The sequence below is a fragment of the Polyergus mexicanus genome, unplaced genomic scaffold (genome assembly GCF_030449975.1).
Source record: "Polyergus mexicanus isolate NDT 795.1 unplaced genomic scaffold, iyPolMexi1.0 SCAF_49, whole genome shotgun sequence".
Classification (NCBI taxonomy): domain Eukaryota; kingdom Metazoa; phylum Arthropoda; class Insecta; order Hymenoptera; family Formicidae; genus Polyergus; species Polyergus mexicanus.
The window spans coordinates 21,142-44,840 of NW_027223369.1; the positions used below are offsets into that span (position 1 = coordinate 21,142).

At 32.1% G+C, this 23,699-nt stretch overlaps 2 protein-coding genes and 1 long non-coding RNA gene across 3 annotated transcripts; 1 reads left to right on the plus strand and 2 right to left on the minus strand.

The window, feature by feature from the left end:
- The first annotated feature begins 3,716 nt into the window (after window positions 1-3,716).
- On the plus strand, window positions 3,717-5,519 carry LOC138943873 (uncharacterized). Its single transcript, XM_070314802.1, has one exon. It carries the CDS (start codon window positions 3,778-3,780, stop codon window positions 4,858-4,860), a length of 1,083 nt encoding a protein of 360 aa, XP_070170903.1. The 5' UTR covers window positions 3,717-3,777; the 3' UTR covers window positions 4,861-5,519.
- Window positions 5,520-8,789: 3,270 nt separating this feature from the next.
- Window positions 8,790-9,366, minus strand: LOC138943866 (uncharacterized). Its single transcript, XR_011448562.1, has 2 exons — window positions 9,111-9,366; window positions 8,790-9,033 (listed from the first exon to the last, which is right to left on the minus strand). It is a non-coding gene; the product is annotated as an uncharacterized lncRNA (long non-coding RNA).
- Window positions 9,367-10,724: 1,358 nt separating this feature from the next.
- On the minus strand, window positions 10,725-18,590 carry LOC138943871 (fatty acid synthase-like). Its single transcript, XM_070314800.1, is given in 13 exon segments — window positions 10,725-10,733; window positions 10,964-11,215; window positions 11,352-11,827; window positions 12,035-12,863; window positions 13,310-14,000; window positions 14,230-14,436; window positions 14,438-14,469; window positions 14,597-15,600; window positions 15,700-16,101; window positions 16,342-16,646; window positions 16,810-17,312; window positions 17,846-18,163; window positions 18,441-18,590. Coding segments are annotated over 13 exon segments (5,178 nt in total).
- Window positions 18,591-23,699: the final 5,109 nt, after the last annotated feature.

Consider the following 23,699-nt stretch of genomic DNA (forward strand, 5'->3'; position numbering starts at 1 on the left):
TATTTGGATATAAAAGTAATGTAAAGTGATTACTGATTGAATTATCCAGAAATGTTATTCAGAAGAATAGTGTATAATCACATTTCTATATTAAATATAAGAATAAGGCTCTTAATATAAAAATCTATTAAAAATGGGACATAATAGCAATAAGAGCGCAGCGCAGTAAGGGGTGCATATAAAAGTTTATTGTAAAAACAACTCAATGTAACATAAATAAATGTAGAGCGGACATTTCGGCTAATTTTTTAAACATCACCAGCGCACGGATTAAAATTAAAATTAACCGAAATATAGACCGCATCGCAAATTTTTACAAAGGAATCACGCGAACCCGAAAATTCTGTTTTTGATAAAACTTTACAGACATGTAGGGGATCAATAGATGAATTTAATAATTTTTAGTTGTTGCCAAAAAATGATTCTATGGGGTAAAAGTAACTCTTATACATACAGCGGTTTTTTGCTTTTCTCGATATATCTCAAAAACTATTTGAGATATCAAAAAATGTTTTACACGAAAGTTTTATACTAACAACAATTTTAAAACAATTTTATTTAAAAACAATTCTATTTAACCACATTAATAAAAATTTGAAAAAATAATTAAAACGAAAATTTTGTCAGAATTCTTTTCAAAAAATTATTTTTTCAAATGTTTGTTAATGCAGTTAAATAGAATTGTTTTTACCAAACTTTTTTTTTAAACTTTTGTATAAAACACTTTATGATATCTCATAGTTTTTGAGATATACCGAGAATAACAAAAAGCCGCTCTACATATGAGGGTGCTTTCACCCCTTAGAACAGTTTTCGGGCAGCAACTAAAAATTTCTAAATTTATCTATTGACTCCCCTACATGTCTGTAAAGTTTCATCAAAATCAGAATTTTCGAGTTTGCAAGGTCCTCTTGTTAGTCGATTAACCGCAAAATGTTAAAAACCGTACAACCAAGATCTCTCAATCGTCATGATATATTCAAACGCATCACTGCTATTGATATGTTACGTCCAGATTCGGGGAAGGATGAGTCGACGAAAGGGCGTAACAACTATCCTATATTATCCCGAAGTTAAACATCTCGTGGCGTTTGGAATCGGGTCGAAACTGACAAATCTGAAAAACAGATAAACGACTGAGTCGCTATTACGCTGGTTATTCAGACGTTTGTTCGGTAGTCCCTTTTCGGTAAGAGAATTTAATCTCTTTTACGCGGGATGGGATCAAGTGCGATATTTCGACTAGGAATTAATGGAGGTTTTAATAACGAGTAATTCTTTTATTTAAATAAACAAAGTATGAATTTATTCATATTTTAAAATAAATAATGGATGTACATGATTATATAAAAATAAAAAATAAAATATTGTTGATTCTAATTTCTCGGTGAATGCATGTGTGTATGTGTGTGTGTGTTTTAATTTGCAGGTGTTACATTAATACGGAGGGCATCAGTCAGAATGCAAGGGAAAGATTCTATCGTTAACATTTAGGTGCTCCGACTGGTTAATACAATATAAAAATGTATTTGATTAAAGGATAAAAAAAATAAAATCAAATTCAATAAGTATAAGTAAATAAGTTGTATATGTTAATAACGATCAGAAGTATAAAATTGGTCGCTCGCATACGTGTTAGATTAAGATCAGGAGTTAAAACTTCCTAAGACTTATCGCCCGAACGGGTTGATGATTTAAAGGAATGAGACATTCTTAGGAAAGTTTTGAGTTAAATAAGAAACAAGACAAAAAGAAGGAAAAGAACTATTATTCAATTAAATTTATTTTTTTAAGTAGTAATTCAGAGGTAGAGGGGTGGCCAATTTGTACTGTGTTTCGCTCTGTGTCTTATATCGGCAGCCTGATGTTCGATTCGTGGTTGGCCTAGAGATAATGCCAAGTAAGGACACTGGTGGCACAAGTGCCTAACTCGTGAATTACGGTGCAAAAGCACAGAGTAAGACTGCGTGAAGTTGAAGACCGGAGAAATAGTGCGTGATGTGTTTGCGAGTTCTCTTTTTATAATCTTCTTTTTGAGGCGTATTCTAATTCTAAGAGTGGGAATCTTCCAAAACTTTGACGAACTGAATTTGCGCAAAAGTGGGGATTTTTCGATCTTAGCAAATTAAAAATGTGCCAGTATCTTCGTTAAGCGGGTGTTTCTCCTACTTTTCACGTTTTACCCGTGGTGATCGTCCATTGATGAGTTTGATATTCGTTCGAAGATTCCTTGCACGTGTTCAGATTAAGAAAAGGTCCTATTTTCCTATGATAATTTATATTGCTATTGATGCAGCTGTGTTTATTGAATATTTGTTGGAAAATGTTTATTATTATAGATGCAGCTGTGTTTGTTGGGTATTTCGTTAGAAACTTTTATATTGTTATTGATGCAGCTGTGTTTGTTAGGTATCTCGTTAGAAAATTTTATATTATCTTGAGGAAACCTTCATGGTTTCATCACCGAAATTTTACGTTGGTCTGTTTACTGAGCGATCGTTTGTCTCACCAATCGACGATCATTACCGACACTTTGCGGAAGGAAGGAATCGTGGAATCGCCAGGACGTAACAGATAAGATGGCCAATTTCTCCATTACTTACATATTCGAAAGTTAATGAATATTAATTGGATTTTTTAACGATTTATCTTCCGGTTAATTTTAATTTTAATCCATGCGCTGATGATAGCTAAAAGATTAACCGAAACGTCCGTTCTACGCTTATTTATGTTACATTGAGTTATTTTTACAATAAATTTATATGCGTCCCTAATACTGCGCTGGGCTCTTACTGGGCCATTCTTAATAGACATTCTTAATAGACATTTCTTTATATTAGCAAATTTGTTGTAATATTTAAGTTAGATTAATAATTTTGAATTTTGATTATGTATCTAATCCTGCACACATAAGAACATACACGAGTTATTTTGCATAAGAGCATATGCACTGATTATTTATTTATTATAAATAAATCATTAGCATATATGGTTTTATATAAAATAATTCGTATATGCTCTTATGTGTGCAGGATTATTCATGTAATACATCCAGTTTTAAAAAACAATTTAATCTATTAAGAAATAGTAAGAATTGCATGTAGAATATATTTTTAGAATATATTTATGTATCTCTTCTTCACCGATATTGTAAAATATCATATTTTTCTCTCTAGTATAAGTCGCAGTCATCATTAGTTTTATAGAATTCTATTTTTGCTAGAATTGTCTGCTTTTAATTTCAAACATAATTGTGAAATAATTATTTTGGACGTTGTAAGCTAGTAATAAATTTTTCTTCTTATTTTCTGGATTCTCTTTCTTTTAGATCTTGAATATGTATAATAGCATAATCATATGTATATATATATATGTAAAGAAAGTATACTTTCTTCAATTCGAATTTGCCGCGCTTCTCATGCCCCGCGCGCCTTCTGATTAATTACCGTTGGATGGAGTGACATGTACAATCACCAGGATAATTGAAGATAGAGACCGAAACACAGTTAGAAACAGTCATTTTTCGTGGTGGAGCACACGTGTAAATTACAGAGAGATTAAACCAATTAAGTAGAGTGAATAAAGAAGCGGTAATTGTAAACCTTAATTGTCGTTTCTTTGTTTACAGGTAAGATTGCGATGATTGTAAATAATGTAAATAACTGTTGTTAAGTAATGAATAAAATTTCTCCACTTTGTTTACAGAGAACCACATTTTGGTTTAAAGTTTTACCCTGCACAATTAATTGTCTTATAAAACGACAATTTTTGTTTATAATGTCGAGAAGATTGCAGTTCGCATTTCAATATGTGGCATCGCCGAGGGACAAGAAGACAAGTATTGTTGCCATAACCTCAATTAGAACAGAGGATAACAAGGAATATGTGTTGCCACAAGAAATGAGATTTGTAAGTGAGCATGAAGAACTGATGAAGACAGATGTCTATAAAAGAGTAAAAAAAAGTTTTACTCAAAGAGGTCAAGACAGAACAGTCTGGATCACACTGACAAAAGAAATGGAGCAGACATACTTTGATAAAGAGGGTAATATAATGTTTAATGACTTATATTTAGAACAAATAATAAAAATAGATATAGTAGAACCCACCCAGAAGAAAGAAAGTCAACTTAATTTAAAACACATAGCAGAAAAATTTATGATTGAAAAATTTACATCTAAACATTCAAATGCAAAACAGTGGCTGGAGACATTTGAGAAAGAATGTAAAAGGTTTGAAATCAATGAAGATAATACAAAAATTGAAATATTAAGGCTATTCCTGGACAAATCATGTTCAGATTGGCACTCAGCGACCCTCACAATATTGACAATGGAAGCTGGATGGTCTGAATGGAAAAAAAGATTTCTAGAATCATTTGCAGACAAAGGATGGAGTACAGGAATATACGCTATATATTATAGATATAAAGAAGGTTCATTGATTGAATATGCTATGAGGAAAGAGAAACTACTACTAGATATGGACAATGACATCAGTCAAAAAACCCTAGTATTGCTTATAGCAGCAGGATTACCTGAGTTTGTTAGAAATAAGATAGATAAAGAAAATTGTAAGAATTCGACCGAATTACTACATGAAATCAGAAAATGTGAAAATTTAGTGAATAAAAATAGTTTTGCAAAAAAGAAAGAAGACAGATATGACAACAAGAAGAGACTTGAAGGAAAACAGCCGTGTAAGAATTGTGAAAGCTTAAATAAAGGCACCAGATATCATCCTGAAGACTCATGTTGGTTTAAAAAGAAAGAAAGAAATGAAGGTAGAGTAATAGGAAGCAACTCAGTCATAGAAGTAAATCTAAACACAGAAGAAAAAAACGAGAAATCACACCATTGATTAAAATAAAAATATTATTAGAAGATAAGTTAGAGGTAAACGGAACATACGACCCAGGTTCCCAAGTTTCCTTAATAAATCCAAAATTAATTAAAATAAAGAAAAAGACAGATGTAAATAAAATATTTTTAAAAACAGTCAATGGTGTGACACATACAGAAGGTTTAGTAACTATAAAGATAAAAATCTTCGACATAGAAGAATACATTGATGTATTCATTATAGAGAGGGATGATTTTGAAGATTTCATCATAGGATTAGATATGATAAAAAAATTCAAATTAATTCAAGATGAGAATTTACAAATATCACAAAAAAATGATAGATATAAAAAAAAGATTAAGATAGATAATAAAGATAATGAAACTAAACAGTGTTCAGTAAATTTTAATGAACACATAGAGAAAAAGGAATTTCAGATAAAATTTGAACATTTAAATAATATAAAGAAAATTAAGATAGAAAAATTAATAGAAAAATATAAAACTGTATTTGCGAAAGACAAATACGATATTGGCACGGTAAAGGATTATGAGGCAAGAATTGAATTAATAGTAGACAAATACCATAGTAAAAGACCATACAGGTGTTCAATAGAAGATAAAAAGGAAATAGAAACACAAGTGGCAAAGCTATTAGAAAAAAATCTAATTGAAGAATCCTACAATCCATTTGCGGCACCAGTGACACTTGCATATAAAAGAGATGAAGGAAAGAAAAATCGTCTGTGCATTGATTTCAGAGATCTAAACAAGAATATAGTACCACAAGCTCAACCATTTCCACTTATAGACGACCTAATAATTAAAACTAGAAACTGTAAATATTTTACAACACTAGATATAAACTCCGCCTTTTGGTCAATCCCACTCCGAATCGAGGACAAAAAAAAGACTGGTTTTGTAACACAAGAAGGACACTATCAATGGACGTGTTTACCATTTGGTCTAAAAACGTCACCAGCAATATTCCAAAGGATCCTGAGCAGCATATTAAGGAAACACAAATTAACAGAATTTACAATAAATTATATCGACGATATATTAATTTATTCAACAAATTTTGAGGAACACATCAGACATATAGAGCAGGTATTAGAAGCAATTATAAGAGAAGGATTTAGACTGAAATTCAAAAAATGTTCATTCGCTGCAAATTCAATAAAATACCTGGGTCACATCATAGAAAACAACACAGTAAGACCAATAAAAGATAATCTAATTTCAATCCAGAATTTTCCAACTCCGAAAACAAAAAAAAATATCAGACAATTTTTGGGAAAGATCAATTTTTACCATGAATACATACCAAATAGTTCAATAATGTTAAACCCATTACATAGATTATTAAAAAAAGATATAAAATTTATATGGTCAGAAGAATGCGAGAAGTCTTTTACAGAAATGAAGAAATTACTATGTTCTCAACCAGTTTTAGAAATATTCGATAAGGATTTGCCAATAAAAATTTACACAGATGCATCGCTAGAAGGAACTGGAGCAGTACTAAAACAAGTACAAATAGATGGACGAGAAAAACCAGTAGCATATTTCTCGAAGAAGTTGAATGAGGCCCAAAAAAGAAAAAAAGCAATATATCTGGAGTGCCTGGCAATCAAAGAAGCAGTAAAATACTGGCAACATTGGTTGATTGGAAGAAGGTTTGAGGTGTACTCGGATCACAAACCGCTTGAAAACCTGAACATAAAAGCGAGAACGGACGAAGAATTAGGTGAATTAACGTATTACCTGTCACAATATAATTTCCAAATAAAATACGTACCGGGTAAAGATAACGCTGAAGCGGACTGCTTAAGTCGAAATCCGGTACTAGAACCGGTCGAAAACACTGAAGAGGCTCTAACAATAGTAAACACGACACAAATAGATGAAATAAGAACGGACCAAGAAAAGAATGAAATAATACGAAAAATGAAATCAAAATTAATAAAAAAGAATGGAATATTTTATAAAAAAGTAAAAAATAAGGAGAAAATAATCTTGTCAGAAGAATTGAGCATCAAATTGATAAAAGACATACACAGAGAATGGTGCCATACAGGCATTAGACAAACCATGAACAGAATATGTCCCTACTATACATCAAAGAATCTGACAGAAAATGTGAAAAAAATATGTAAGAATTGTGACATATGTAAAAAAAATAAAACAAGAGGCCAAAGCAAATTTGGATTCATGTCTCACTTGGGACCAGCAACTGAACCGTATGAAATAATGTCTATAGACACCATTGGAGGATTTGGAGGACGAAGATCAACGAAAAAATTCCTCCACTTATTGGTCGATCACTACACGAGATACGCATTTATTTTAACCTCAAAGACACAGAACGCCACAGATTTTATCAAATTAGTCAAAAACGTGTTAGAAACAGATAAAATTGGGATGATCCTAACGGATCAATATCCGGGAATAAATTCAACGGAATTTAAAGAAATTCTAAAAAAAAAGAACGTTAAACTGATATTTACAGCAGTTAATGCACCATTCTCAAACGGCTTGAACGAGAGACTAAATCAGACTCTAGTTAATAAAATAAGATGTAAAATAAATGAAAAAGAAGAAAAAAAAGCCTGGACAACGGTTGCTAGAGAATGTGTAGATAGATATAATAAGATAGAACACTTAGTCACTGGTTTTGCACCAGAGTACTTATTAAATGGCACGGACACAAGTGTCATACCAGAAGAACTAAAACGAAAGAAAAACAAAGATGATTGGACCAAGGATAGAAAATTAGCTTTGGAAAGGTCGATAAAATCACATAATTATAATAAAAAACTGTATGACAAAAATAGAAAACATCAGGAGTACAATGCAGGAGACATGGTATATATAGAAAACGGAAACAGACTGAACAGAAAAAAACTAGACCATCTGAGAATTGGACCATTCGAAATAATAAAAAAAGTATCAAACTCCCTATACAAAATCAGAACTAACAAGAAGAAACCGGAAACAAGCTTATTCCATATATCAAAACTAATACCAACAGAAGAAGAAGACACAGACGAAGAAGAAGAAGAATAGATAATATATCCAACAGGGAAGTACCCCGACAAGACTTACCATGGGGGGGGGGGGAAGATGTAAAGAAAGTATACTTTCTTCAATTCGAATTTGCCGCGCTTCTCATGCCCCGCGCGCCTTCTGATTAATTACCGTTGGATGGAGTGACATGTACAATCACCAGGATAATTGAAGATAGAGACCGAAACACAGTTAGAAACAGTCATTTTTCGTGGTGGAGCACACGTGTAAATTACAGAGAGATTAAACCAATTAAGTAGAGTGAATAAAGAAGCGGTAATTGTAAACCTTAATTGTCGTTTCTTTGTTTACAGGTAAGATTGCGATGATTGTAAATAATGTAAATAACTGTTGTTAAGTAATGAATAAAATTTCTCCACTTTGTTTACAGAGAACCACATTTTGGTTTAAAGTTTTACCCTGCACAATTAATTGTCTTATATATATATATATATATATATATATATATATATATATATATATATATATATATATTGATGCGTATAAGTATAATTGTATCACCAGCATTTTTGTATAAGTAAAACAAATTAAACCAAATAGAAAAATTCTCTTGCATTATGTGATTTTCCCAATAATTTCTGTGCGATAAAACACACTGAAATTAGTAATCCAGCAATCAATAATTAATTAATAATCAAGTTTAATTATGTATCGTGTCTAGCAATCGCGTAAAAGTGGAATGTTTTTTTTCGCCGCGTACTTATACTCCCACGGATTAGTCAATTTTTAAAAATTAATTTCTCATTAATTCTGGCAAAATGATAGAAAATTTCCCTACTCGTCCTCAAACCCGCTGTACAGTGGTACCCGTGATACAGTTATTATCGGACAAACAGCATACTCATATAAACAAATATATATAGATCTAACTTTTATTTTGTCAAATACTTTTACGTATCCACATTTTTACAAATTTTATATTTTTTTTAATAGAAACATATTTAATTATATAATTTTTCCAATAATATTCGTTAAGTGATAATTTAATATTGATACAGAGCTATTTATTTTAGAATTCTTCGTTAATAAATGATGCTACTTTGTCCATCATTGTGATATGAGAACCTTGTACGTAATGTATTTTCACTGCACCTTCAGTAACCTAAAAATAATTTCTCTTGTAAAAAACATCATAAAAATGATAAAATGTGTTTGTGTACTCTTTAATCAAAAGTTTACCTTATGTAAACCATAATCCTCTTCAAAAAAAGTGATAGGCGTAAGTGTAGGTTTTAACAGTATTATAGATGATTTTAAAGGTGGCAATAAAGATATATCATAATCTTGTACAGCCATTAGATGATCGTAAACTGTTGTACATAAGAATTTTTGATTTTCAACACTTAATACATTGATCTTCTCCGAAAGGTGAGCAGTAAATAGTTTTAATTTTTCCTACCATGTACTGCACTTATTTAGCTCTAACGCAGACTGTAAATAACATAATTATTGTATTTTATGTAAATATTAATAAAATGGTAATCTACACTTAAAATTGAGACTATATTTTTACATTTCGGACATACTACATGTCTGCATTCTTATTACTTAATTAGTTTTTCTCTATTTTTGAACTATCCCAGACAGCACAAAACATCCTCAGGATCATCCTGAATATGTCCAGGACGGTTCAGGACATTTGTAGGATGTTTTAAGATATTATTATAAATATATTTATAAAAATTTAATATGCATACATAATTATTTTTAGTTGTGTCGGCTATTTAATATAATTTAGAAATCTTAAGTATTATAATAAGTATTAATGTCCTATAAATGTCCACTGGATAACCCCTGGATGTCTGTAGGATATATCTGCCCTGTCTCTTATATTGGATGTCTTTTGGATTTCCGGAGGACATATACATATGCAATTAATTGTTAACATTAATTTCGTTTAATATTAATAATTGAATTTGATGCGCACATTTTTATATATCCAAAATTATTATTTATTTAATATTTTATGAGAAATGTTACTGTTCGCAACATTCCAGAAACTTCACAAACAATAGTATTCAACCGCTAGTTCGTTTGTTTACCGCTATGCGACACGCGAACTCGTATTTGAGATTTGGTCATGAGAATTATATAAAGCTTGCAAAGTGCAACTGACAGGAAATTACAAATGTAATTATTTTCTATCAGTTCAATTTCTGATGCAATCCCAACATAGGGAATTCAGATATTGGATTGTTTAGAAATTATTACACAACTCAAACCCGGGAGCCAAACCTAAAATATTCATGTACAGCACGAAAGCCTCAAATATTAAAGAACGGTGAACTATTTTTAATATTAGATTTTTAATATTGGCAGTAAATAACAAAACATAATTTTAATCTATATTTAAATTTTAAAATTTGCTCCTTGAAACATACGAAAAATATCCCTAACATACCCTATAAAAATCCTTAGGATGTTCCACAGGATCTCCCTGGATTCTCCAGAGGTTAATATACGGCTATCATTTACTCTTCCTCAGGACATCCAGAGGAGATCTGAGGATTACAATGGGATATCCTGAGGATATCCTACATGTATGTCCTGGATGCCCTTTGGACGTTCTAAGGACATCCTTGTGCTGTCTGGGATGTAAGTCAAATTATTTTATCTTTTAATTATTAGCAATAATTTGTAATTAAGGATTACTGTTTCAATTTGATATGCATTTTACACATATGCTCAAAAAATAAACATTATATTTCAATCATTGTAAATATTGTATAATTCTTATATACTGTCATTATTATCATTCTTTCTTACTCATTGAAAATCATTTAATCAAGTCTTTCAAAGCTCCTATAATTTGTATTATATATAAATAAGATATTACCTTATATAAGGTAAAAAGTATTTTATCATATAAAAATGCATATAATGCCTATAAATGCATATTTCAGAACCATATTTAAATATTGTATTTTAATAAATAATTTTCTATACTCTTTCATATATATTGTATATGAACTCAATTACATAAACCATTTTCGTAGTAAAAAATCATAATGTGGTCTTAATAATTGACTAACCATTTCATTGTCAGATTCGAGATACATTTTCACGAAATGAAGTAGAATGGCATTTTGTAGTTTTTGTTGTGAAGTATAATTAGGAAATTCAATCAAAAATTTTAACCAATCAGGAGCTCCATCTATAAGTAATAACCGTCCAACGAAATTCTTAGCTTCTAATAATCTTGCTAACTCAATAGCAATTAAGGATCCAAATGAATAACCCACTATTAAAAATTCTTTTTGATCTTCCATTTTCTCCATTATATACTAAAAAAATAAACATAAGCATATATAAGATAGTACGTAAAGAAAGCGTGAAAGCGGGTGTATAATCAAATATTGTTGTTTAAATACTCAGCAATTTAAATAACGATTTCAAATAGATTATTTTATAATTACATACAGGCAGAGGATATGCTGCTGATTTCATTATTGAATGAGCAACATCCGGCATATAAAGTGCACCGTGTTGCAAACATATCGCCAAAGATTTAATTTTCGATTCTATCAATTTATATACGCTTGCAGATCCGTCGAGTCCTGGTATAAGGAATATTATGTTTCCAGCGACGTTCCTTTTTGTATCAAGTTCTACATAAATATCTGGATTGAAAACAGAATCCTTAAGTTTTCGTGTCAATATTTTGAAACCGTCCAAATTATTTGTAGCAGCTTCAGCAGCAGCGTACGTCTTGTCTAGCTTGATTGCATTTGTCATTTTTCGAAGTGCAGCAAAACTGAGATTGTGAATATCTTGTTCTGTCAATAAAATATCAAATTCTCTCGCCAATGTCTGTTTAATTTCTACCGCTATCATTGAATCCATGCCTAGCTCAGTTAGTAATACGTTTGGTGCCACTATGTTTATATTTTTCAATCCTATTTTAAAAATTATATATTTTGATATATTTTTAATCAGACATTATTTTATCTTAACATCTATTAAAGCTTACATTTCTTGTATATTCTTTAATGCACTTTGTTATATCAATATAATATATTTTTAATAATATTATTGAATAAAAATTTACTTTCTATAAATGTTTTGTCACAAATTTTTTATATTACAATTGTTTATAAACTCACCTATAATATTTGCAACCGCTTCAAATGGATTCATTGCTTGGCTAGAATTTTTTTTCTCAGCAACAACCATGCTGCTTACGATTGGCCGATCTTATAGTAAAAATATTTCTAATGTGTCCAAACAAGAGGATATTCTTTGTTGCAATAAACCTTCAATACCAATTTCTTTGTCATTTTCTTGCACATCTGCGACAAGCCCAACTTCATCAATTGGTCCCCACTGTATAGCCAAACTATGTAAACCTTCTTTCATTCTTCTTTCACAAATTCTTTCCATTACGGAATTTGCCATCCCATAATTTGTTTGGCCTGCATTACCTCTTCCGCATGAACCGGAAGAAAAAACGACAAAATGACGAAGTTGAGTGCAAATTGTTCTCGATAATTCGTCCATCTTTTTCGTCGTCCATGCCTTTGACACGAAAGATTCTTCGAATGTTTGTGGGGATTGATTCTTGAATATGGCATCTTTCAATACAACTGCGAGATTGAATATAGCATCCACAGGACCTTGTTCTTCGGCAAATTTTAATATAGATTCGCAGTCTTTATATCTCGAAGTATCAATAGCTGTAACGATTTGTACATTTATACCGTAAGATTGCCATAATGTTACTCTTGATCGCTGATACCCGTTCCTTATTCCAGTTCGCGAGGTGACTACAAGATTTTTTGCACCATGTAAAATCAACCAATCAATTAATTCTAGACCAAAACCACCTAGACCACCTAAAACGATGTAGCATTTATGTTCCAGGCAATAGTACCGAGCATGTGCAAGTATAGGTGCATCCAAGAGTTCATCTTCTTTATGAATTTTTATCATTATCTGCAAATAATATTAATTTATTAGGATATTGTTTCATATTTTGAAATATATATACATATATATATATATATATATATATATATATATATATATGTATATATATTTCAAAATATAAAACAATATTTTTGTATATATATGTTCGTTTTTTGTTACTATTAAATTCTCAAAAAAGGGCACACAGTTTTTGTTCTCTTTATGTTATCTTTTATATTACAAATTGATAAAAACTGTCTTCGTTTCTTGTTTATGATATATATATATATATATATATATATATCACAAACAAAAAACGAAGATAGTTTTTATCAATTTGTAATATAAACGATAACATAAAGAGAACAAAACTATATATATATATATATATATATATATATATATATATATATATATATATATATATATTGTACGTATATCTCTATTGTACGTATACGAAAAAATGATCATACCTTGCCAATATGCTTTCCAGCAGCCATATATCTAAACGCAGCTTCTATTTCATCTCTTTCAAAGACTTTTCTGCACAATGGTTTGATAGCTCCTTCCTTTAAACCTTCTATTAGTTTATTCGACAATATTATCTTACTTTCTGGTCTGTCATAAAAAGAATTATCCAATATTACACTATGGAAACTAATGCCTTTTGAGAATGCAAATATTTCTAAAGGACTATTGGAAATCATATCAAACTTTCCAATTTCGAGGAAACGACCACCCTTTGCTAAGCAACGGATGGATGCTTGCAATTTTTCTTCAGCTAAAGAATTCAATACGATATCTACTCCGCGACCCTCCGTCTTCTGGATAACTATTTGTTCAAAACTTGTATCTCGAGAGTTTCCGATATGATCCTCGGGAATAGAAGGAAATGTTTTTTTTATAAAATGTTGTTTCTTGATACTTCCAACCGTTGTAAATACTTCGCAACCTTGGTTAAGTGCAAGATTAATTGCTGCTTGACCAATGCCTCCCGTACCAGAATGAATTAATACTTTGTCGCCTTTCTTCATTTTACCTTTCAAATACAAAGCATACTAGCAAGTGGTATATACACAAGGAACTGTCGCAGCGTCTTCCATCGTCCACTCGTCAGGTATGATCCAACTGAAATATTTATCAGCTACGCAAATATTTGCAAACCTAAAAATAATGATTTATATTATTTATTATATTAAAGTTACATTTAAAAAAATTTTTTATTTTCAATGATATCCTATATATACAAAAAAAACATGCAAAATATAATAATTTTTCATTTTTTTATTTCATCAAAAGCTTCATTAACTTAAATAAAAAAAATATGTTGAACTGTTTATTTACTAAAAATATATTAATTAACATCTGTACGTGACCTATCTTACTATCTTACCCATTTGAACACAATCCCATTATTCTTTGTCCATTTTTATTAAAACCAACAAATTCCATTCCGATTAAAAAGCTATTATTTCGTTCGAAAGATGCGACAGAAGTCGAAATGAGTCTATCACTAGCTATCATGATATCTCTAAAATTGATAGACGCGTAAACTATTCTTATCAGATTTTCTTCGTCATTGTTGATCATAGATATTCTGCACCCAACAAAAAGTGCTGAGATTACCTCGCACCTAAAATAAATAAATATAACAATTATTTTAATCCTATTAAAATTACAGTAAATCATTACTTAATTTATAAATAAAAATATCACAAAACATTATTGCAATTTTTAAATACTGAATCTTTTTGACGTACCATTTGAGAAACATAAGCACTCTGTTGTAGTAATGGTAATGGAAAATGCCTATAAGAACCCCAAATGCTACCAGAACGTATAACATTGATGGGCAAATCCAGTTGTAGTTGCTTCATGTACAACGATTCTCGCAATGAAAAAATAGGCGCATCTTTATCTTGAATAAATACACCTCTAATCATTTTACCACCTGGTTCTTTTCGTAAACAATTTACAAGGCCGATTAGTCCGCAATCAAAGTCCCCTTCTGCAACGATTATAATTCTCGTAATTTCATTTTCTACGTTCATGAATGATTTAAGTCTGTCTATCCATGAGAATTCATAATTGTTTACAAGCACAATCTGCTCATTCCTCTTAATATTGTGTATTTTTCTTAATAATATAATTGTCTTATCGTTGGTGCATTTCTCCAAAATTACTTTTAACCCATACTTATCCAGACATGAGTAATCATAAATAGCATCCAACTCTTCGATTGTTAGAAGAAATCCCTTTGACATTATGACAGATAATAATTGTTCGTATAATTCGTTTTTATTTTTTGTTAAAATTCCAAAACCTATAATCATCAAACAATTTTGATTTTTTGTCAGTTCATCAAATTCTATTGTAGAAATATTGTCAGGCAAGGTGATATCTTTGAATCGCTTATGTGTTGCTATCAGTTTGATATCAGATTGAATTTGCGGTAAATCATCTAGAATTTTATTCACAAATAAACAATTTAAATCCTCCGGCATCACTTGATCGCTATCTTCCAAAAATTCGATGATTTTTACGTTTATCATATTGTAACATTCGACCGCAATATGCACCGACATTCTTGTTATATCCTCTAAAGACATTACATCTAGATCCCGATGAGCAACAAACTTGTACTCTTCAAGAACGGGATGGATTGATCTTTGTTGGCGAGATATAGTTGTAGCCACGACGCCGCTTACTTCAATTCCTCCGGATATCAAAGCATCTAAATGCTTATAATTTTGTACAAGGATTTCTGCAATATGAATTGCACAATAGTGCAATTTTATACATATATTTTTCGGAAAATAATATCGGGCTAAATATTGTGTTTATTTATATTACTGCAACATACGTTTTTCTTCATTTGGAAACTTCTCAATTTGTTCTATATGAGATTCTGGGTCGATTACTACTTTACGAATTCTGGTTGGTACAAAGAGATTTCTCGAATCCAGTCCTAAAATCATCATCTGTAACATGTTGTGATTAAATGTTGTCCAGTTGTCAGTCCAGACAATATGACCATTTTTTCCCCTAATTGACGCGCTTTTTAATCCACGAAATTCGTCAGTATATTGATAACCACGAAACTTCAATTCTTTATAGATATCTTTCATATTCATCTCCTCTTCATCATTGTCATTACGATCAATAAATGTAATACATATTTTTTCGTCTTCAATATTAATTGGAATTCGTACTGTTCCAGTAACGACAGCATTGCTTCCTTCCATTATCTCGAATTTGCCACTACCTGTAAGAATATCGATATCAGTTTCTTGTAAATCAGTTAGTGCTAATACTGTATTTACCTGCTCAAATCTACGGTCATACTATTGACGGATTGCTCTAATAATTTATTTATTGGATACAAATTGTTATTATATGTATAATTATATGTATATTATATAGTCTCTTTCATTTGTATTTTATGCAAAAATTTTTCATTTTTTGTATATCTAGTTTGCAAGATTAATTTAATTGTACAAGTTACCTTTTTGTATCATAAGAATTAAATCGACTGAGTTTTGTTTTGATAATATTGTAGAGCGTAGAAAATTGACATCTCCAAATATAATTGGTATATCGAGATAATTTTGTTTCTTTAACCAGCCCATCATCTTCCATATAAGCAAAAGATATTCTGTAGCCGGTAATAAATTTTTTCCATTAATAACATGTCCAGTCATATATATAAAATCTTCCTCTAACACATTAATAGTAACAATTACTTCTCCTTTGTCAATTGTTCTTTGTCCGATATAACGGTACGTATACCAATCTTTGGAATGATCCCATCTACAATAAATATCATTAATTAAACAATATATAAAATATTATATCGCGTTTCTTTTACTGTTGTTAAAAATAATACAATTTAATTTTCTGCTTCTTAAAATTTCACTATTTTTCTATAACGAATATGACTGAAAAATCTTGTGTTACATTAAGTAGAATTTACCTTATAAGATGAGAAATCATCGGTGTACCACGACTTACAGGAAACTTAACTTCTGAATATAAATTTGCGATTTGCAGCTGTAATCCTGCATTATAAAGTTTTCCAATTCCGTGTAAAAATATTTCAATATTCGGTTTGTGAGAGAATTTGTATAAAGCGACATTTGTCACTGTGGTATCTAAAGAATCATTAAGAATATATTGTAGAATATCGTGCGGCGCTATCTCAATCGTCACTGCGTCGTTTGGAATAAAGCGTAAAGTTTCTGAAAATAATACGGGGGCTAGCAAATAATTTGCATAATATTCTGCTAGACTTGACTTTGGAAATTCACTGAACCATTCATAAGACTCATTTGGTACACTCAACCACTTTGAGCTTGGAGACACTTGTGGCAATATTTGATTCAAGTATTCCAAAAGTTTAATTCTTGCGGGCTCGACGTAACGACTATGAAGAGGTATATGTCCAAAGGAAATTTCTTTTGCAGAAATATTGTCATTCTGAATAAGAATAAACTTTATTATTTATTTAAAATTAAACATATAATTGTAAGCATATATATATGTATATATATATATATATATATATAATTTTTTTTACACGAATTGATTTGTCTCATTATTCTATACATAAAAGTATTACGGCAAGATTATCGAAAACTAAATATTTAACAAGATATTTTATTTTTTATATCAAAATATATCAGATTACGATATAAAATAACTCAAAAAGTACTTAATGAAAAAATATTTTATTATAGTGTTTTGAAAAGCTCTTGAGATAAGCTATAAAAATATGCAATAAAAAAGGGAGGGTTCTATTTAAGATTTTAAAGTTACCCCTCACCCCGTTTAGAGGAGGAGCGGTGAAAATTTTACGTTTATGTAGTTAGAAAGGCCCCTCGAAAACATGAAACTTTCTCCTAAACAATATTTTTATTTGACAAATATTTTTAGAGTTATTAGCTTGTAACACTTTACGTAGGCCACTCTGTATATATATAATTTAATACTATTTAAGCGTTTTTACAAACCTGTAGCTTAGCGAGGAATGCTCTTACAGAGGACGTTGGTCCACTCACAACAGAATTACATAAGGTATTGTAACATGCTACATCAATATCCGATGGACAGAGATTTTTCACAGTTTTGGAATCGAAATTAATTTCGGCCATTAAGCCTTCTATTATTTTTGACTTAAGAAATGCTAAGCCGACATAATATGCTAACATGATCGTTTCTTCAGCCGTCAAGCATCCATCGGCATATCCACAAATCAACTCGCCAATGGAATAACCCATTATAATATCAGGAATGATACCAATACTTGTTAAAAGATCAACTATTCCGATCTGTAATACATATAATTTTTTATTACAACTTTCTAATGTATTTTTCTATTGAATAAAATCTGATTATAAAATATTACAAATTTAGCATTATGTATATAATTATGTATATGTAATAAACTCTTTATGATTTTAGTTATATATTTTATAGTTAATTTTAGCTGTTTATAAAATATTGGTCTTTAAATATAAGATACTTTGTAAAAAATGAGACAATACAAAAAAGTCCTGCAGCATATACTATAGACAATATATTTTATTTATAAATATATGTTTGTACCTGTAATCCAATAAGGCCTACAAATAAACTAACTACGTTATCGACAATATCTTTGTCTTCATTTGTTAGAATATCCGTCACCGATATACCGTAAGGTCTTAAAATTGTGTCGCATTTTTGGACTGTTTTAATGAATGCTGGAAATTTCATTAAAGCTCGACCTACCAATATTTAAAAAGAATACTCGTATATAATTACATTATTTTATAATTTCGTGTAATACATAGTCTTAAATAATATTTTTGCTTATTTGATCTAAACAAATAAAAATAAAATCTCTAGAGAAATTGTTGATCTTTATTTTACACGTTTTTCCTACAGTATTATTACTATATTTTAGTTTAGTTTAATCAAAATTTAGTCATTATACCTAATAAATGTAACTCAAAGGATTACAAAATTCACAAACTGAAGATATTATACGTGTTAACTTTGTTTTATGTTTTAACAATTATTTAAGAATATCAACATATGTGTAAATTAAAAATTGTTAAATTTTAATTGCAAACAAACATGTTACATCTTAATAATTGTTAAATATTACATCGTAATATATTATTTTTGTGATTTACTTACTGATTTACTTTGTGATTTACTGATTTATTTATTGTTAATTCACCCATAGGAGGTGAAAGAAGTAAAATCCGGAAAAAATTATTCGTTCAAGACAAAGTTCTAACTTGTAAAATAGTATTCATACTTACGAGTCACCCCGTATATAGCCAGCTCCTAAGCGTCTTAACGGGTGACAAACAAATAACCATACTATACGAAAATCCTAATAAGTAGGAATAGTTAATAATTTTATAATTGCATTCAAGACTATACAATTAAACGGTCAAGATGGACACTCCAAATTTATAATAATATATATATATACATATATATACCAGATTCTTTTAATGTAACTTTAAAAACTAACTCTGGAACATTAAAAGTCAATAAAAATAATAATAAGAGAAACCCAAAAATAGTGCAATTATAATATCGTTAACAAAAAGTGCGTATCCCGTATTGCAAAACGAGATGAACGGTACAGGCTTTAAATAATTAAGAACACGAACATATATATATATTCGTTTTAACTTTATATTCATATTAGCCTTAAAAATCTTATATCCTCATACGCGCATTTATTTGCATTATTTTCATACACATATTTTACGACTTTATTATTAACCATATAGGTAACAATAAGGAACTAGGCATATAAGAATATTCATTATAAAATATTTTATTCACTGCAGTATTATAAGAGTTTTATAAGAGCCTTAAACTGTACATGGTATGCGGACTAGCCGTCGATCGATATTCTTATCCGCCCGCTTGATAAGATTAAGCCGGACAAACAAGTTGGAATGTTGCGAGGGTACGATATAACTGTCCTTCTCGCACAGAGATCCCTACCAGCGGCGCTTCCACTTGCCATTGCTCCCGCCCATGGGTCTCCCACCAGCATCAGGAAGCCTTAGGCGAAGCATAGGAAGAATATCCCACCATCTACAAGAGGCGATCCCACTGCAGCATCTCTCCCACCAACACCTGAAGACCGGAGGAGCTCAGTGCAAATCCGACATCCAGCATTACTATTCGCGACGGCAAACGGTTAACACGTTACTACTTTTGAGCTCTGAATACCTTTGTCAAGCGTTAATAATCCGGCGTTACGCGTCGTCAAACTTCTGTACAAGTCTTTAAGACTCTTAGTTATACTCTGAAACGGAGTTTACCAGCCGCTAGCATAGCGACTGTAATAATAATACCATTTAAACGTTGAATATAAAATAAAGTGTTATATACTGCTATATTCGATTCTACAATTATTACTACGTTCCGGCTACCTATTCACCCAACATCAGCCTATATTATTATAATCAAGGAGAACATATATAAATATTCAATCTTAAGGGATCGTCGCAGGAGGAATCCGACCTGACGACGTATATTCCTAAGTAAGTTAACGCCTTATACGGACAAGTTATCAGTCTTCTGGTCCCCGGTAGACCCGGTGAATGCAGGGTGACCAAAAAAGAAATAAAACATCTAAAAGGCATAAATATCTTATTCAATTTAAACGAGTAAATTCTAATTCACTATTATCATAAAAAATTAATATAGTCACGTTCAGAAAATAGCTTTGCATTAATAATTTAGATTTAATTTTTTTTATCAACTTCGAACTTTGAGACGTGACAGCGATCTCTGCTCTGTGTTCAGAGAAACGTGATTCCTCTATTTCCTTGACGTTGTACAAGAATTTTCTGCATATCTCACTTGCCGACACGTAACTAAGACGTTCCGAACGAACAAAACTTGCGTACATGGCGATCACAGTTCTGTTCGCAGAAAAGCATTTCTCCTGAATTTCCTTGATGTTGCACAAGAATTTTCTGCATATCTCACATGTCGACACGTAACTAAGACGTTCCGAACGAATGAAACTTGGATACATAGCGATCTCTGCTCTGTGTGTTGAGAAACGTTATTCCACTATTTCCTTGACGTTGTACAAGAATTTTCTGCATGTCTCACTTTCCGACACGTAACTAAGACGTTTCGAACGAAGGAAACTTGCGTACATAGCGATTTCAACTCTGTGCGCAGAAAAGCGTTTCTCCTCAATTTCCTTCAAGTTGTACAAGAATTTTCGACAAATCTCACTCACTGACACGTAAAAAGACGTTCCGAACGAAGGAAACTTGCGTACATAGCGATCTCTGCTCTGTGTGTTGAGAAACGTGATTCTTCTATTTCCTTGACCTTGTACAGGAATTTTCAGCATGTCTCGCGTTCCGACACGTAACTAAGACGTTTCGAACGAAGGAAACTTGCGTACATAACGATCTTAGCTCTATGTGCAGAGAAGTGTTCCTACTCAATTTCCATGATGTTGTACAAGAATTTTCAACATATCTAACTTAAACACACGTAACTAAGACATTCCGTACGAAAGGATCTTGCGTACATAGCGATCTTGACTCTGCATGCAGAGAAGTGTTTCTACTCAATTTCCATGATGTTGTACAAGAATTTTCTACATATCTCACTTGCCGACAAGTAACTAAGACGTTCCGAACGAAGGAATCTCGCGTACTGTCACGTACCGCGACCATTTTTCCGAATTTCCTTCCTTTATTATATTCTTGAAACCGGTAAAAGGAACACTAAGTCCTTTTTACGTGATTCGAAAAGCCCGCCTTCGGCGGCCATGACACCTTGCTTCTTCTAGTAGCTAAGCGCGGCGCTACCATAGTAGCGTGTCGTCCCACTACCTCGCGATCCCACCACCACGTACCCCCACTTGCGGGCGACGGCAGCGGCCGAGCCGCCGAAACGAAGGACCTCAGTGCAGGCCCCGACTTCGTCAGTCTCATCCGCGATCTCAAGTCGACAACAAGTCGAAATCGGGACTCGACATCCAACTCAAAGCTAAACTCTAACTCCAACTCGAATTCTAGTTTAATTCTAATTATACTCTAACTGTAAACTCTAGTTTAATTCAAACTAACGTTAAACATAAGTTCTCAAGTGTACTAGCCACTGTGTATAAGTAGTGAATAAATATATTTTAGTGTATGATAAATTCTTGCTAATTATTTTAACGATAAAGCCTTTTTCTCTACCGAGCGTACTTCGTGCTTCGTCAACGCTAACACGTAATCAACGTATCGTTTTATTTTACTTCGCTACGCGACTACTAAATTTTATTCGTTATTCTTAAATATTTGTGCCACGCGTACTAAAGTGGGAAACTAAAATTCAAATTTCGCCTGGCTTCATTCGTTCCATACTCACGGACACATACACACCTAATAGCAATACAGCAGTGCGGTCCCTCGCACGCCACTATTGTTATTAGATATTAATACGCAATACAGCTAGAGCGGCCCCTCGCACGCTGTATCACATACCACACATATTCTTAAGCACGGCAGTGCGGTCCCTCGCACGCTACGCGACTATACATACAATCAACGTATAAAGCCAGTGTTCTTGATTCCATCTGTAATACTAACAAATGCCAAAGAACAGACGAGGCGGAGTAAAGAAACGTGCGCGACGTCAACTGATAGAATTATCCATCGAGCCTGTGAATTCCTACGAGTCTCAGTATATCGGGATAGAATCGCGCTACGATCCTGAATACGAGGCATTCTTTAAGCCTAATACAGTAAATTCAGTCGTGGACCTGAACAATAATAATAGCATTAACCTCGTGGAGTGGCCAAATAAATTGACTGCCATAACTATTGAACACCCGTGGATCCCGCCTTTCGACATCAACGAAAAGGATCCGAGACGGACAAGGTACCTCCAAATCCGAGCAGAAGTCCTATACCATTGGTACGACGCCGCAACGCCTGAGCATTGGGGGACAGCAGACCACCCCGTGTTACTGGAATAATATGCCGCTCCAAGGTAGGATTGTATCTATATTTTATCTGGTCATCTTTACCTCTGGTGCTCCTAAATCAAATCCCTTAGGAAACCCATTAAAGAAAACCCTTTTATTGACCCAAAGCCATTAAAGACCCTTTTAACCCAAATCCATTAGGAAAGCCATTAAAAAAAAACCTTTTTTGACCCAAAGCCATTAGAGACCCTTTTAACCCAAATCCATTAGGAAAACCATTAAAGAAAAACCTTTTTGACCCAAAGCCATTAAAGACCCTTTTAACCCAAATCCATTAGGAAAGCCATTAAAGAAAACCTTTTTGACCCAAAGCCATCAGAGACCTTTCTAAAACCAAGTAACAATACATCTCTAGAAGTAATTATAAACCAACTTAGTTCCTACTGTTATCTTAGTCAACCATCTATGTGTCCATCGTTCATACATGATGTGCAACGGGTATTCGGGATAGAAGCAACGCAGACCCTTCTCTCCTATTTTTGCGTCCGAACGTTTGGACGATGTCACGCATTAAGTAAATTTGCCCTTTGCAACGATTGTTATCGCGATCTCCCAAACATCGAAATGCGCGAGTGGTCCGCGGTATCTTTGTATATAGTCGAAATAGGTTACTACGCATCCGGTAGAATTGTGTGTTGTAAATGCGACAAAGCCTTGAGTTTCGCTAGACCAGGAATTTCGTGCCGTTTGTGTACCGACAAGTTAAACGAATTCGACCAAAACCCTACGAGCATAAACGGTTTAATTAATAATCTTGTACAAAATAATCTGGTGGTCCGCACTGAGGAAGTGCCCCAGCTGCCTAATCTGCACCGTTAACTATAACTCGCCTTGGGTCAAATCAC

Bases quoted from the DNA above. Each gene is read 5' to 3' on its own strand.
- LOC138943873 (XM_070314802.1), top strand. From the start codon at position 3,778: ATGTCGAGAAGATTGCAGTTCGCATTTCAATATGTGGCATCGCCGAGG.